This window comes from Xenopus laevis, chromosome 2S (assembly GCF_017654675.1).
Source record: "Xenopus laevis strain J_2021 chromosome 2S, Xenopus_laevis_v10.1, whole genome shotgun sequence".
Taxonomy (NCBI): domain Eukaryota; kingdom Metazoa; phylum Chordata; class Amphibia; order Anura; family Pipidae; genus Xenopus; species Xenopus laevis.
In genome coordinates, this window is record NC_054374.1 from 128,098,892 (window position 1) to 128,111,779 (window position 12,888).

Here is a 12,888-nt window from a genome sequence, read left to right on the forward strand (position 1 = left end):
AATACTCTAGGTCAATATTTCCAGCAGAGATAGTACATTCACACCAAGTTTCTCAATCGGGTGTACCTGACACCTCACAGACTGGCCCGGATCTTCCCTGGACATCCAGATGTATGCCCCAAATGTAATCTTGAGCATGGAAACTACATGCATGTATTCTGGGACTGTCCTCATATTCAGAGATTCTGGGCAGAGGTTTTGGCGTATGGTGCACTTAATCTTGGATTCCCTATGTTCGCTCCCCTGAGCTCTGTTTGTTGGGTATTACCAAAGGACTATCACTGACCCCTTATGAACGGATGAGTCTGTTGCAACTGTTACCAAGAAAGCCATCCTGATGACATGGAAAGCAACAGCAACCCCCACAATAGGCTTCTGGAAAAAGCTTATTAATGAAGTTCTCCCTAGCCAAAAACTCACCTACATGACTAGAGGCTGCCCAGACAAATTCGGGAAGATATGGGGTGGCTGGCTAGAAAGAGACCTGGATGCCTAGGTGCTCACCTCCTCGCAGGGCTGGAAGATAGAGTGACATAGTCACACTTGGCGAGCCCGTAACTAGGAACTAACCCACCCTCCCCTTTTTTTTCCTCTTTTAATCCTTTTTTTTTTACATCCCAACAGGTTGGATAACAGGACATTAATGCCATAGGCTTTGATCAACGCTCCTTACAGGGGAGCCCATCCCCCTCTCTGTGCAATCTTCTTTCTTCTTCCTTTCTCTAGCTTCAATCTTTATCCCTTTCTCCCTTTAACTTTTCTTCTCTTAATATAATCTGGTTGTAACATTTCAATAAAGAAAATCTTTCAAATAAAATTATTACAAACTAGATGTTTTGTCTAGGTCTCAGGCCCAGTTTGGGCAATCTATTATTTCTTCAGCCATGTCTGTAAATTAAACAGTTAAGCATTGGGTTGTGTTTTATTTCCCTCCCTGATTGATTGCTTGGGTACTACCCATCAGTTAGAATTTTCATGTTGACGGGGGATGGCCAAGAGAAAATTAATTCATATGATCTTGAATTTTCCCATCCCCCTGGTCAACATGCCCACCCTATTCTGAAGCTTTATACTAGACTGTTGGTAATTAGGAGGAGGGATTTATAGGATATGAAGAAGATCGGCAAGCACTCCGGAGAACTCTCTTTTGGTAAAATTCAACTTTTATTTCAACTAGTTAAAACCATTACATCCTGAAGCGTTTCGTATCTAAACGATACGTTATCATAGGAGGTGGGATTTAGAGGTTGAAAATGTAACCATTTCTTCTGTCCAGGCTTGGAACCAGCAGGAGATTAACCCATCAGTTAGATTTTTTCATGTTGACCAGGGGGGTGGCCAGGAAAAGAAAATTCCAGTAAGTATGAATTAATTTTCAAACCTCAGCCTTTGTACAGAATCTGTGCATTTCATGCATATAGCCTACTATCATGATTTGGTGCATTATAAATACATAACCTTGCAAAGATCTTTTTTTTTTATGTTACAGTCACACACAGATTAATTTCTCTGTGCATTGGACTGGGAGCTTTACAATGATTCCCTTATTAGAGTCATTCTGCAGCCCACGCAGTTCATTTACGTTGCTGCTGTATAAGTCACCATGTACAGTTGTGTTCAGAACTAAGTACTTTGATTAAAAAGTTAATTGGAGAGGGAAAAACATAAAGAAGTGCAGAAAATGATAGGCTTCTCATTAAAGATAGTCTCAAAAGCTTCAAAATTGAACAGCCTAATATTCTCTTTTCTTCACTTTCTGTAAACGAATAACACAAGTTTGATAAAAAAAAAAAAAAAAAAAATTTGATTTGGAATAAAATGTGCAGTGTTCCCAATGCATTTACGTGTATGGAAATAAAAGCTATTATAAGGATTTTTATTCACTTTTTTTAAACACACTGCTATTATTCTGAACACAATTGTACAAGCCCTTCTCAAATGTATACTTACAAATACGTAGAAAACACACTAATGTACATTTCAATGTTTCCTCTCGCTAACTCGAGCATTGTGGAGGCACTGCTTATTCCCATTTACTCTTAGAAGTGTTATACAGGTAAAGGAAAGGCCTGCTTTTGCTTAAAGATTTGTGATTTATGGACCTGTTACATGGATAAACTGAAATCATTGTAGTCTCATTTTTTCAAAATATGCATGGCCATTATATCATTCATCTTGCAAACTTTTTCATAGCTATGTAGCTATAGTGCTACTATGGTTTTTTAAAACCACTAGAGCAAGGGCCCCCAACCTATTTTTACCCATAAGCCATATGTAAATATAAAAAAAGTTGGGTAACAACATCTAATTAGCCAAACTCTGCTTGAAATCTAACTAGGGATGCACTGGATTCACAATTTTGGGATTCGAACAAATCCAGAATCCTTCATCAAAGATACCGAATCCTATGATGTGTATGCAAATAGGGCCCGTGTAAAAAAAAAAAAACAAAAAAAAAAAATTGACTTCCTTGCTTGTGTAACGAAAAATCACATGAATTTTAGGATTTGGTTTGGCCAGGCACTTAGATTTGGCAACCCTAGATCTAACTTGTCTACAGTAACTTTGCCCCATAATCCTCATTATTGACAAAAGCCTATGTAATAATTTTGAGATGGACCTAGCATCTATTTATGTGGTTGGCCAATGCAATTTAATTTGGCCAGTGACTGAACGGAGCAACAATTTATCTTTGAAATCTTTCAATAGTACAGTCTTCAATCGGCCAAAACATTTAACTAATACATGAGAAGTCCTGTCCTATATATACACTTTATATATAGCCAGGTTTGAGGATTCTTATAGGCATTATCAATGGCATGGGGCCCAATCTTTTTTTACCCATGAGCCACATTGAAATGTAAAAAAAATGTGGAACAACATGTACATGAAAGATGTCCAAAGTGGTGCCAAAAAGGGACTGTCATTTGCTTATTTTGTAGCCCCTATGTGGACTGGCAGCCTACAGGAGGATCCGTTTGGCCAAAAACTTGCCTCCAAACCAGGAATTAAAAACAAAAAACCTACTTTGAGGCCACTGGGAGCAACATCCAAGTGGTTATTGAGCAACGTTACTCATGAGCCACTGGTTGGGGATCTATGGGAACATCTGTAGTTAGAGGCATGGCTAACAAAAACTGGTTGAAAACAGAAGAGCAGAGAGAGCACCCACTTTACAGGGTTGTGGAACAGAATTTGACAGATCACTATAAAGCTTTCTCACACTTTTCAAAAATGAAACCACACAGATAAAAATAAGAGGAGTCTTTAATGACAGGAAAACAATATTCTGGCTTTTCTTTTCTCTCCAAACAAACATACATTGAATACGTGTCAAGTTTTTTATAGTCTAAACCCCTTTCACAGCAATCCCACCACTGATCATTGGTTTATAGTAAAGAAACAATATTTTTTGGCAGTTATTAGTCATGTATTGCTTCTGCGTGGGCCATGATATTTCAGTCTAGATCAGAAGATTAAGCTCATGTCACATGGAGGTTTGTCAGCCATTATTTGCCAGGACAAAAAATACATAATGAGGTGTTTACCTTAAAGCTGCCTCACTCATGTTTAGAGCCCTTCTATGGAAGATATTGACAGCCAACTTGGCAGCACGTCATCCTCTTACCCATCAATAACTGATTATGGCTCACTCAGATATACAATGGGCAGTGGGGAATTTCTCTTGACAAAAGGTCTGTTCCACAGCCAATGGCTCTGCATGGACCCTCAACTAAGGGTCAGGCCACACGAGCAGATTCGGGGAGATTAGTTGCCCTAGCGACAAATCTCCTCTTCTTCGGGGCGACTAATCTCCCCAAACTGCCTTCCCCTGGCTAAAATGAAAATCGCCTGGGGGAAAGCACACACGACGCTTCATTTTCCGAAGCTGCCTCACGAGGAAACTTCGGGACTACTTTGGAAAACGAAGTGTCGCGTGTGCTTTCCCCCAGGCGATTTTCATTTTAGCTGGCGGAGGGCAGGGGGAAGGCAGTTAGGGAAGATTGTCGCACCGAAGAAGATTTGTGACTGGGGCGACTAATCTCCCCGAATCTGCTCATGTGGCCTGACCATAAATAAACGCATGTCTTTATGTGATGGATAAAAATGCCAGGGGTTTTGTGGCTATGACTTTAACCTGATAAAACATGAGCTAATCATGATATTGTGACATAAGCATTAATCACCTGAAATGCCAGTTACAATATGACTACATGCTTTGACAAAACAAAGTCATTACAGAAAGTGGAATATATATACGGTATATATATATATTTTTTTTTACTGTAAACCTATGACCCACAAACAACAGAATACTTTCCTTGTTAGAAGTCCCTGAAAGAAGGTGTTACCATACCATATCCGCTCTTGATATAAATTCTACTCATAAGACTTTTTTTTATATTACTTTTCTAGAATTCCTCTTGCCCCGCCACAATAAAATTATGTCAATTTGTTTCACACCAAAATAATAAAAAAAAACAAACAAAAAAAAAAACTAACAAAAAAGACTGCTTCATAGCTCAGAATTTCATTTTTTTCATACCAAAACAAACATTCTAAAGCAGCACATGGACCATGTTTAATCCAGCATTTGCAAGAGACAAGGCAAGATGTGTAAACACAAAAACATTTACCACAACATTTTTCTTTAGATGCAATTTGGTAACACAATTAGAAATTCCGTATAAAAATAATTAGCAATGTTTTAACTTAATTAAAAATATAGTGTAATGATTGTTATAATAAATACAGAGAACGTCGTCACTATGCTCTTTTTTCAGTTAAAACGTCTTTATATACACGTGAGTCAGTACAGTGGACAGTGGTGCATGAAGTCTGTCTCTACTCTGCAAGCAGTCGTTTATTGCATGTTTTAACATTTCACGCAGCCGGCACTTGATGAGTTTGAAATTTTAAGATAAAATGGCTCATAAAATGATTGGGGTGGGGGGTAGAGAAAGATCAGGCGCAATGTTTACTATAGTTCTAGAAACACACAGCAACCAATAAGCAGGTAGCTTTTTAAAAAGCAAAACTTGCAACTGATTTCAATGGGTTGCAAGACCCGGGACAAAAGTGTGCGCCGTTTAATACATTCATTTTAAAAACTTCTCAAACTTAATGCTAAACCAAAAGTTTGCTAAAAAAGGAAACCATCACGATTGTGCTGTGCTAATGTGATCTATTATGTAATTATGTTAAATTGAACCTTATCCTAGACTTGTGTATCAACAGATTACCATCGCTCACCGATCCTCTGCTGTCAGAATATCATAAGAATAGGCCAAGCCTAAAATAGTCGTTGGTTAATGCATTGGTTTTATGAGTGAGGCATTCCGCCACCACTTACAGGTTAGGATTAGTATATGGAGAACCGCTACATACCATGTGACATATTGGCTGATCACACAATATAACAACTGTGAAGCTAATGGCCGGACAATCCTGCCGCAGTCAGTAACACTTATTGCTTTTGCACAATTGTGGAAGGGTTCAGAACAAGAACAGGGCAGCCTACAGTATGGGTGGTGCCTACAGAACTCCTAGGATTCCTTCTACTTCCCAGCTTCCTGAATAACAGAAGCCATGACAGTTAGTAACCAAATTCACAGGATAAGGCAGTGACAGTAACTAAAGAAAATGGAATTTGGTTATCATGCTGCATGCCTTTTTATACAATGTATATGCAAACTTCTCCCTCTGTCTCAGCCACAGGCAGAACACAAAATAAATTACGTTATGAAATACTGTTTGCTTAGACCAACTGCAATTCACATAAAACAAATAAAGCAGCAATGACAGTGTCGCAAATAAAATGACATGGCATCCACTCTCAAGCCCGCTGTAGGGTACAACATTCTTTCCATGAATCACTCGCTCACAGACACATTTAGAACAACACAACAGACACCAACATTATGTTGGAAGCACCACGCAACTTTTATATAAAAAAAATCAAGTTAACATCCCACAAGTCCAAGGCTCGTGAAGCCCTCTATAAAAAGAGGGAAGCGTGGGATGTGCAAGGGTGCTGGTGAGTCTTTGCACAGTTTTCAATAAGATGAGAACAGAAGGTCCCAAAGCGTGGAGTGAAGTCTATGTAAACAAGCAGAGATGGAACCTCAAGGGGATATCAGAATATAATCCACCATAAAATGTGATATTGTGATTTCAACCAATATGATGGGCACATTGATATCATCTCACTCTTCAAGAACTTCCCCTCTTTAGCAGCAGACTCTTCATTAAAACAATGGTCAGGGAAGGGAGTCTATTTACCCCTGAGCAGGTTTAGTTGGTTTTAATGATGGAGTACAGTTTCTCTGTGTCCAAGATCTTTATCTGGCTGAGAACGCCCTGCCAAAACTCATCATTAGATGGACACATGGCAAGCAGCTCTCAGGCCAGAAGTATCCATCACAAGACATATGGGATGGCAACTCTAATCCGTTTGACCCGACAAGCACATCAGATCCCTTGGAATTTTTTTCCATCCTTCATGGATCCAGAGATGGTCTCATTTATGAATTCATAGATCACTCAAGCTTTGCCTTGACTGCGATTTTTTTTGACTGAGAGGGGTAAGCGATGCAGACCTTAAAAATAAAAAAAAAATACCACTAAGCTGCTGTGATGAATCAAATATTAAAAATAATGATCATTTAAAGAGCCGCTATACCTTTTAAAATAAATAAATAAATAAATGACTTCACATTTAATTGTTCTGCTTTGTTCTCTAAATTGCTGGAAGGTGCTACCACCTTTGATTGTGGTCAATAATGTGAATATACACGCAGAGGTTCAGTCAGGTAGGCTGCCCTGTCTTACCACTCTTAAACCTGCCTGTATGGCCACCTTTGGCTCAGCTTTGACAGACCTATGATACAATCAGAGCTTTGCTAACTATTAGAGTCTGGCCACACAAGCAGATTCGGGGAGATTAGTCGCCCCAGCGACTTATCCCAAGTCGCCCGAAGTTTCCTTGTAAATTCAGATAATTAATCGGCGCGTGTGCCTTCCCCCAGAGGATTTTCATTTTAGACGGCAGAGGGCAGGGGAAGGCAGTTTGGGGAGATTGTCACCCTGAAGAAGAGGTTTGTCGCTGGGGCTACTAATCTCCCCTAATCTGCTTGTGTGGCCAGACACTAGGGGATGCACTGGATCCACTATTTAGGATTCGGCCAAATCTCCAAATCCTTTGTGAAAGGATAGGCCAAATACCGAACGGAATCCAAATCCTAATTTGAATATGCAAATTAGGGTCAGGAAACGAAAAAGTGGGAACTTTTTTTACTTCCTTACTTTGTGACAAAAGTCACATGATTTCCCTTCCTGCCTCTTGGATTCATTTCAGACAGGTACAAGGATTCGGCCGAATCCAAATCCTGCTGAAAGGCTGAATCCTGGATTCGGTGCATCCCTACTAAGTATGTTGGAAATGTGATGGGGGATCCATATCTGTACAGAGAAGAGGTGTCACAAATTATTAAAGGGATTCGGTTAAGATTTTTATGATGTAGTTTTAACAGTGCAAGTTACACTGTTTGCACTGCAAATAATTCACTCTATCATATAAAATTTCATTCATGAACCAGCAAGTGTATTTTATTTAAGTTGTAATATTGGTATGTAGATAGCCATCTCAGGTCATTTTGCCTGGTCATGTGCTTTCAGAAAGAGCCAGCACTTTAGGATGGAACTGCTTTCTGGCAGGCTGTTGTTTCTCCTACTCAATGTAACTGAATGTGTCTCAGTGGGACCTGGATTTTACTATTGAGTGTTGTTCTTAGAACTACCAGGGAGCTGTTATCTTGTGTTAGGGAGCTGCTATCTGGTTACCTTCCCATTGTTCTGTTGTTAGGCTGCTGGGGGGGGGGGCTGATCACTCCAACTTGCAGTACAGCAGTAAAGCGTGACTGAAGTTTATCAGAGCACAAGTCACATGGGAAACGGACAATATGTCTAGCCCCATGTCAGATTTCAAAATTAAATAAAATAAAAATGTGCTCTTTTGAGAAATGGATTTCAGAGCAGAATTCAGCTGGGGCAGCACTATTAACTGATGGGTTTTGAAAAAAAACAAAAAAAGAAAAGAAAATTTTTCCCTTTAATTGAAAAGGCCTTTCTTAACCTAGCAGGATCATGGGGATGGCTGAAGGAGAGGCAAAAGGCTAGTTTTCTTTGTGCAATGGTATAATTAATACTCTTAATACAGCTCTAATCTGCTATATAACTGTACAGTATACATGACCTGTTAAAGAACCCATGTTCAGTTTGCTCATTAGATAACTACTGACAGAACTGCAAGTGGGTCCACATCTAACACATGTGGGAGAAGAAATGCTGGGAATATGCCACCAATCGCTGAAGGTCACCCTTGTATAGTGCAATTAAGCCCTGTTCCTATTATTATCTGGCTGTTCATACCACCAAACCCTCCTGTGAAGAATAAATAGAGAAGCTACTCAGCTTCCCTTAAGAACATACGAACTGACATGAGAAAGTCTTACCGAATGCGCGGATTAGTTCGGCTTGTACTGCCCAGGTAAACTTCTTCACCAGACAAAGCGTGGCGAGACCAGCAAACATCATGTTGTACAGGAGGATGAGGTAAAAGTTTCCCAACCAGTTGAAGCGCCCAAAGTCCCCAAGAAGATCAAATCTGGTGATACCTTCATATGGAAAATCGTTTTAATAGTTTAAAATATTTGTGTTTTAATTAAACCAAACCCACCTGTCATAAGTACTATGAGGAGTGCAGCCATTTAAAGGGATACTGTCATGGGGAAAAAATTTTTCAAAATGAATCAGTTAGTGCTGCTCCAGCAGAATTCTGCACTAAAATACATTTCTCAAAAGAGCAGATTTTTTTATATTCAATTTTGAAATCTGACATGGGGCTAGACATATTGTCAATTTCCCAGCTGCCCCCAGTCATGTGACTTGTGCTCTAATAAACTTCAATCACTCTTTACTGCTGTACTGCAAGTTGGAGTGATATCACCCCCTCCCTTTTTCCCCCCAGCAGCCAAACAAAAGAACAATGGGAAGGTAACCAGATAGCATCCCTAACACAAGATAACAGCTGCCTGGTAGATCTAAGAACAACACTCAATAGTAAAAACCCATGTCTCACTGAGACACATTCAGTTACATTGAGAAGGAAAAACAGCAGCCTGCCAGAAAGCATTTCTCTCCTAAAATGCAGGTACACATGTCACAAGTCACTTGACCAGGGGCAGCTGGGAAATTGACAAAATGTCTAGCCCCATGTCAGATTTCAAAAAATCAGTTTGCTCTTTGAGAAATGGATTTCAGTGCAGAATTCTGCTGGAGTAGCACCATTAACTGATGTGTTTTGAAAAAAAAACAAACATATTTTCCGATGACAGGATCCCTTTAACTTTACATTGTACCAGCCTTTGCTGGATGATGATGATGATGTATAGTCATAGTGTCCCTCAGCTATCAGTTATCGAATTGACTGACAATTGGTCCAACTACAAGCAGATGAGACTGTACGCATCAGGGCTGCATAACTTACATCCACTGAAGTCTAAGGGCAAGGGCACCCCTTTAGATTCGGGGAGATTTAGTCGCCTGGCGACTAATCTTCCCGAACTGCTTCCCCATCTATCACCTGCTTCAACGAAAAGAAACGCCTGCGCCAATGCACTCCTCACGAGTAAACTTTGGAAATTGAAGCACCGCGAGTGCATTAGCGCAGGCGAAAGACACGGGGAAGCAGTTCGGGAAGATTAGTCGCCCCAAAGAAGAGGCGATTAGTCGCCAGGCAACTAAATCTCCCAGAATCTCTAGGTGTGCATTTACCGTAAGGGTAAAGACACATGGAGCTACAAAACACTAGTATAGTTATAATTGCCTCTGCTAAAACACACATAGATACAATTACCAATAAATTATTGTCTATATTTGTAGCTGTGCAAGTAGCAGCCACTAGTAGATCTGTGTCTTCACCCTAATACAAGTTTGGAGTAGGCCTTATCAGGCATTACAGCTTATACATTTTTCCCATGGCTACAGCAGCAAATTCAGGTAGACCGTCCCAGTTGAACTGCAGACTGCTGTACATGCTTATCAAACTAACTGCCCCGTTAAATGCAAGCCATTGGAAAAACTTTCAGGAATTCCTTAGTATTTACTATGGGCTGCTATGAGGTTGTACTAATTTTCTACTAACAAATCCTTACATTGCACAATCCCCCACTCACATAATGCAAACACACCATCTACATTCTGGCCCTCAGAGAGGCAGAGATCTAATGTTCTACTTTGAGCCCCATGGCTGCCTAGGAATACATGCACACTTACCTAAAGTCCGGGAAAACACAGGGAGAGCAGAGCTGAGAATAAGGAGGGACACACAGTTCCCGATGATCTAACAGGAAAAAAAATAAATAAAACAGTTACAGCTTGCTGGCAGGCAGGTAGTTATTCTAAATGCAGAACTATGTAAATAATTTGCAGTGACATGTGCAGGCAGTAGGGAAAATATTACAGTATTCTTACTTTGGTCATTGTTGTGTTCTGCTTCTGAGGCAGGAGTTGAATGAAAAGAGGAGAGCTGTAAAACCCCACTACAGAGGAGGCCATTAGATAGCTGGGTTTGGTTAAGGATCCAATCACAAAGGAGCATTAAAAGCAGCAGAACTTCATAAAACTGGTGCACACACCGCAAACATAACCAACAAGATTGGGCAGCTACAGAACGTATCCGTACAAACCGTTGCTACACCTGATCTAGGTCTCTGTTAAAATTGTCACAGACCTAGTTGTTTTACCTACTAAAGAGAACAGTTTCTATTACATACACATCTTCCATTACCGTATATACTCGAGTATAAGCCGACACGAGTATAAGCCGAGGTACCTAATTTTACCTACGAAAACTGGGAAAACTTATTGACTCTAGTATAAGCCTAGACACAACTACAGCCCTGTCTCCCAGCAGCGCACATTCTGCCAAAGCGACCCCCCCAGCGATCAACCAGACTTCTTTGCAAAGTTGATGGTGACAGAGAATTGCCAAACGGATTACTGTGTGCATTGTCCCACTGTCCCACTACCATGTGCAGAGGGTGCTGTTTGATATCGCCATCACTGTTAATCTTTCGTATAACCAACAGAGGGCGCTGTGTGATATTGCAGTCACTGTTATTCTTTCATATAACCAACAGAGGGCACTGTGTGATATTGCAGTCACTGTTATTCTTCCATATAACCAACAGATGGCGCTGTGTGACATTGCAGTCACTGTTATTCTTTCATATAACCAACAGAGTTTGCTGTGTGATATTGCAGTCACTGTTAATCTTTCGTATAACCAACAGAGGGCACTGTGTGATATTGCAGTCACTGTTATTCTTCCATATAACCAACAGATGGCGCTGTGTGATATTGCAGTCACTGTTATTCTTTCATATAACCAACAGAGGGCATTGTGGGATATTGCAGTCTCTCCCCAAGTGAACTGTTTGTATAGGAATGATTAGAGGTAGACTTTTTCAGCACATTTTGGATGCTGAAAAACTCGGCTTATACTCGGGTATATACGGTATTGCTGCTTACAACACATGCATGTTACTGAGAGGGAGATGCCCGGGGGGGAGGGGGAGGAGAGAGATAGAGGGGCCTGGGGGCTGCGAAAAAAAAGAAAAGATAACTCAGCGCCCTCAAAAGAATGCTAAAAATTATGGTCCTGTTCCACTGCACTCTATAAACATAAAGGATGCTTTTTACGTACAGCATGAGAGCCAAGGGTATTTTGGTTCACACATTTTCACAATGTATAGGGGGGAATTCACAAAAGTGTTGGTAAAATAAGTAACCCAGAAGTGGCGGTCGACAAATTTGTAAAATGTCGTACGAACGGCAAATTCACAAAGGCAGATGTTACCATCTCTGAATGTCTCGTAAGTCTGACAATTTTCTAAAATGACGTATATCTTTTCATCGTACAAACGCCATTTACCAAGACTTTTTAAACGACAATTTGTCTGACATTTTCATTTTGGAGAGCCTAAAGTGTCTGAAAAATTGTCGGTAAAAAAAATGAGTTTACGAGTAATTCATAAAAATCTCGGGAAAAGTGGCGCCGAAAAAACCACGCCCACTTTTAACGACACTAATTCAAAAGTGTCGCACATGTCGGAAAATTGGCGGAGAAATGCTCTGTGAATTTGTCGGCTGTTGCTACGACACTTTCTAAGACATTTTAAAGACATTTTTTCGTTCCCGACACTTTTGTGAATTCCCCCCATAGTGAACTTTCTTGTACAGGAGTCCTACAGTAGTGAAGATTCATGCCACTCCAGAGAATGCTGGCCTGCTGTTTGTTCTAAATCAGCATATGTTGTACATCCTCAGCACAGGGCCAGACAGGCTAAAATATGACGTTTCTGTGCCAAATTTACAGACAGAGATCACCACTGTGAGAAGGCTCCTGCACATACTCCTGCACATACTCCTGCACATACTCCTGCACATACTCCTGCACATACTCCTGCACATACTCCTGCACATACTCCTGCACAATCCTACTTTACATGCCATAGCACAAGGTGTTTTGTTCACCACAAAAAATAGACCTTTATAACATTCCCATGAACAAAAATGGCCATGGATAGTTGGTTAGGTAGCAGACTTGCATTTGTGTCTTCATTCAGCAGAGTTAAACACTTTACTTAACCATGAAGGATACAATATAAGGATGACTTGCACAGCTGCTCCAAAAGAACCAAAAACAGAGAAGGAAACCTTCCCAAGTTGAGAACCCTGCACAGGAGACAGAAAATGGCAATTAAGTATATTGGCAGTGATCTTACAAGCCTTGAACCACAAATTAATTATTCTGAGGGGACTAAG

At 40.3% G+C, this 12,888-nt stretch overlaps 1 protein-coding gene across 1 annotated transcript in view; it reads right to left on the reverse strand.

Moving 5' to 3' along the window:
* Nucleotides 1-4,260: 4,260 nt before the first annotated feature.
* lmbr1l.S (limb development membrane protein 1-like S homeolog) overlaps nt 4,261-12,888 on the reverse strand; it is a 30,868-nt gene continuing 22,240 nt past the window's right edge. The window contains exons 13-17 of the mRNA XM_018250000.2: nt 12,725-12,798; nt 10,534-10,624; nt 10,336-10,402; nt 8,514-8,675; nt 4,261-6,599 (exon numbers count right to left, since the gene is read on the reverse strand). Of these exons, the coding sequence (XP_018105489.1) occupies nt 6,544-6,599; nt 8,514-8,675; nt 10,336-10,402; nt 10,534-10,624; nt 12,725-12,798 (450 nt within the window). The 3' untranslated portion in view covers nt 4,261-6,543. The remainder of the gene's footprint in view (nt 6,600-8,513; nt 8,676-10,335; nt 10,403-10,533; nt 10,625-12,724; nt 12,799-12,888) is intronic.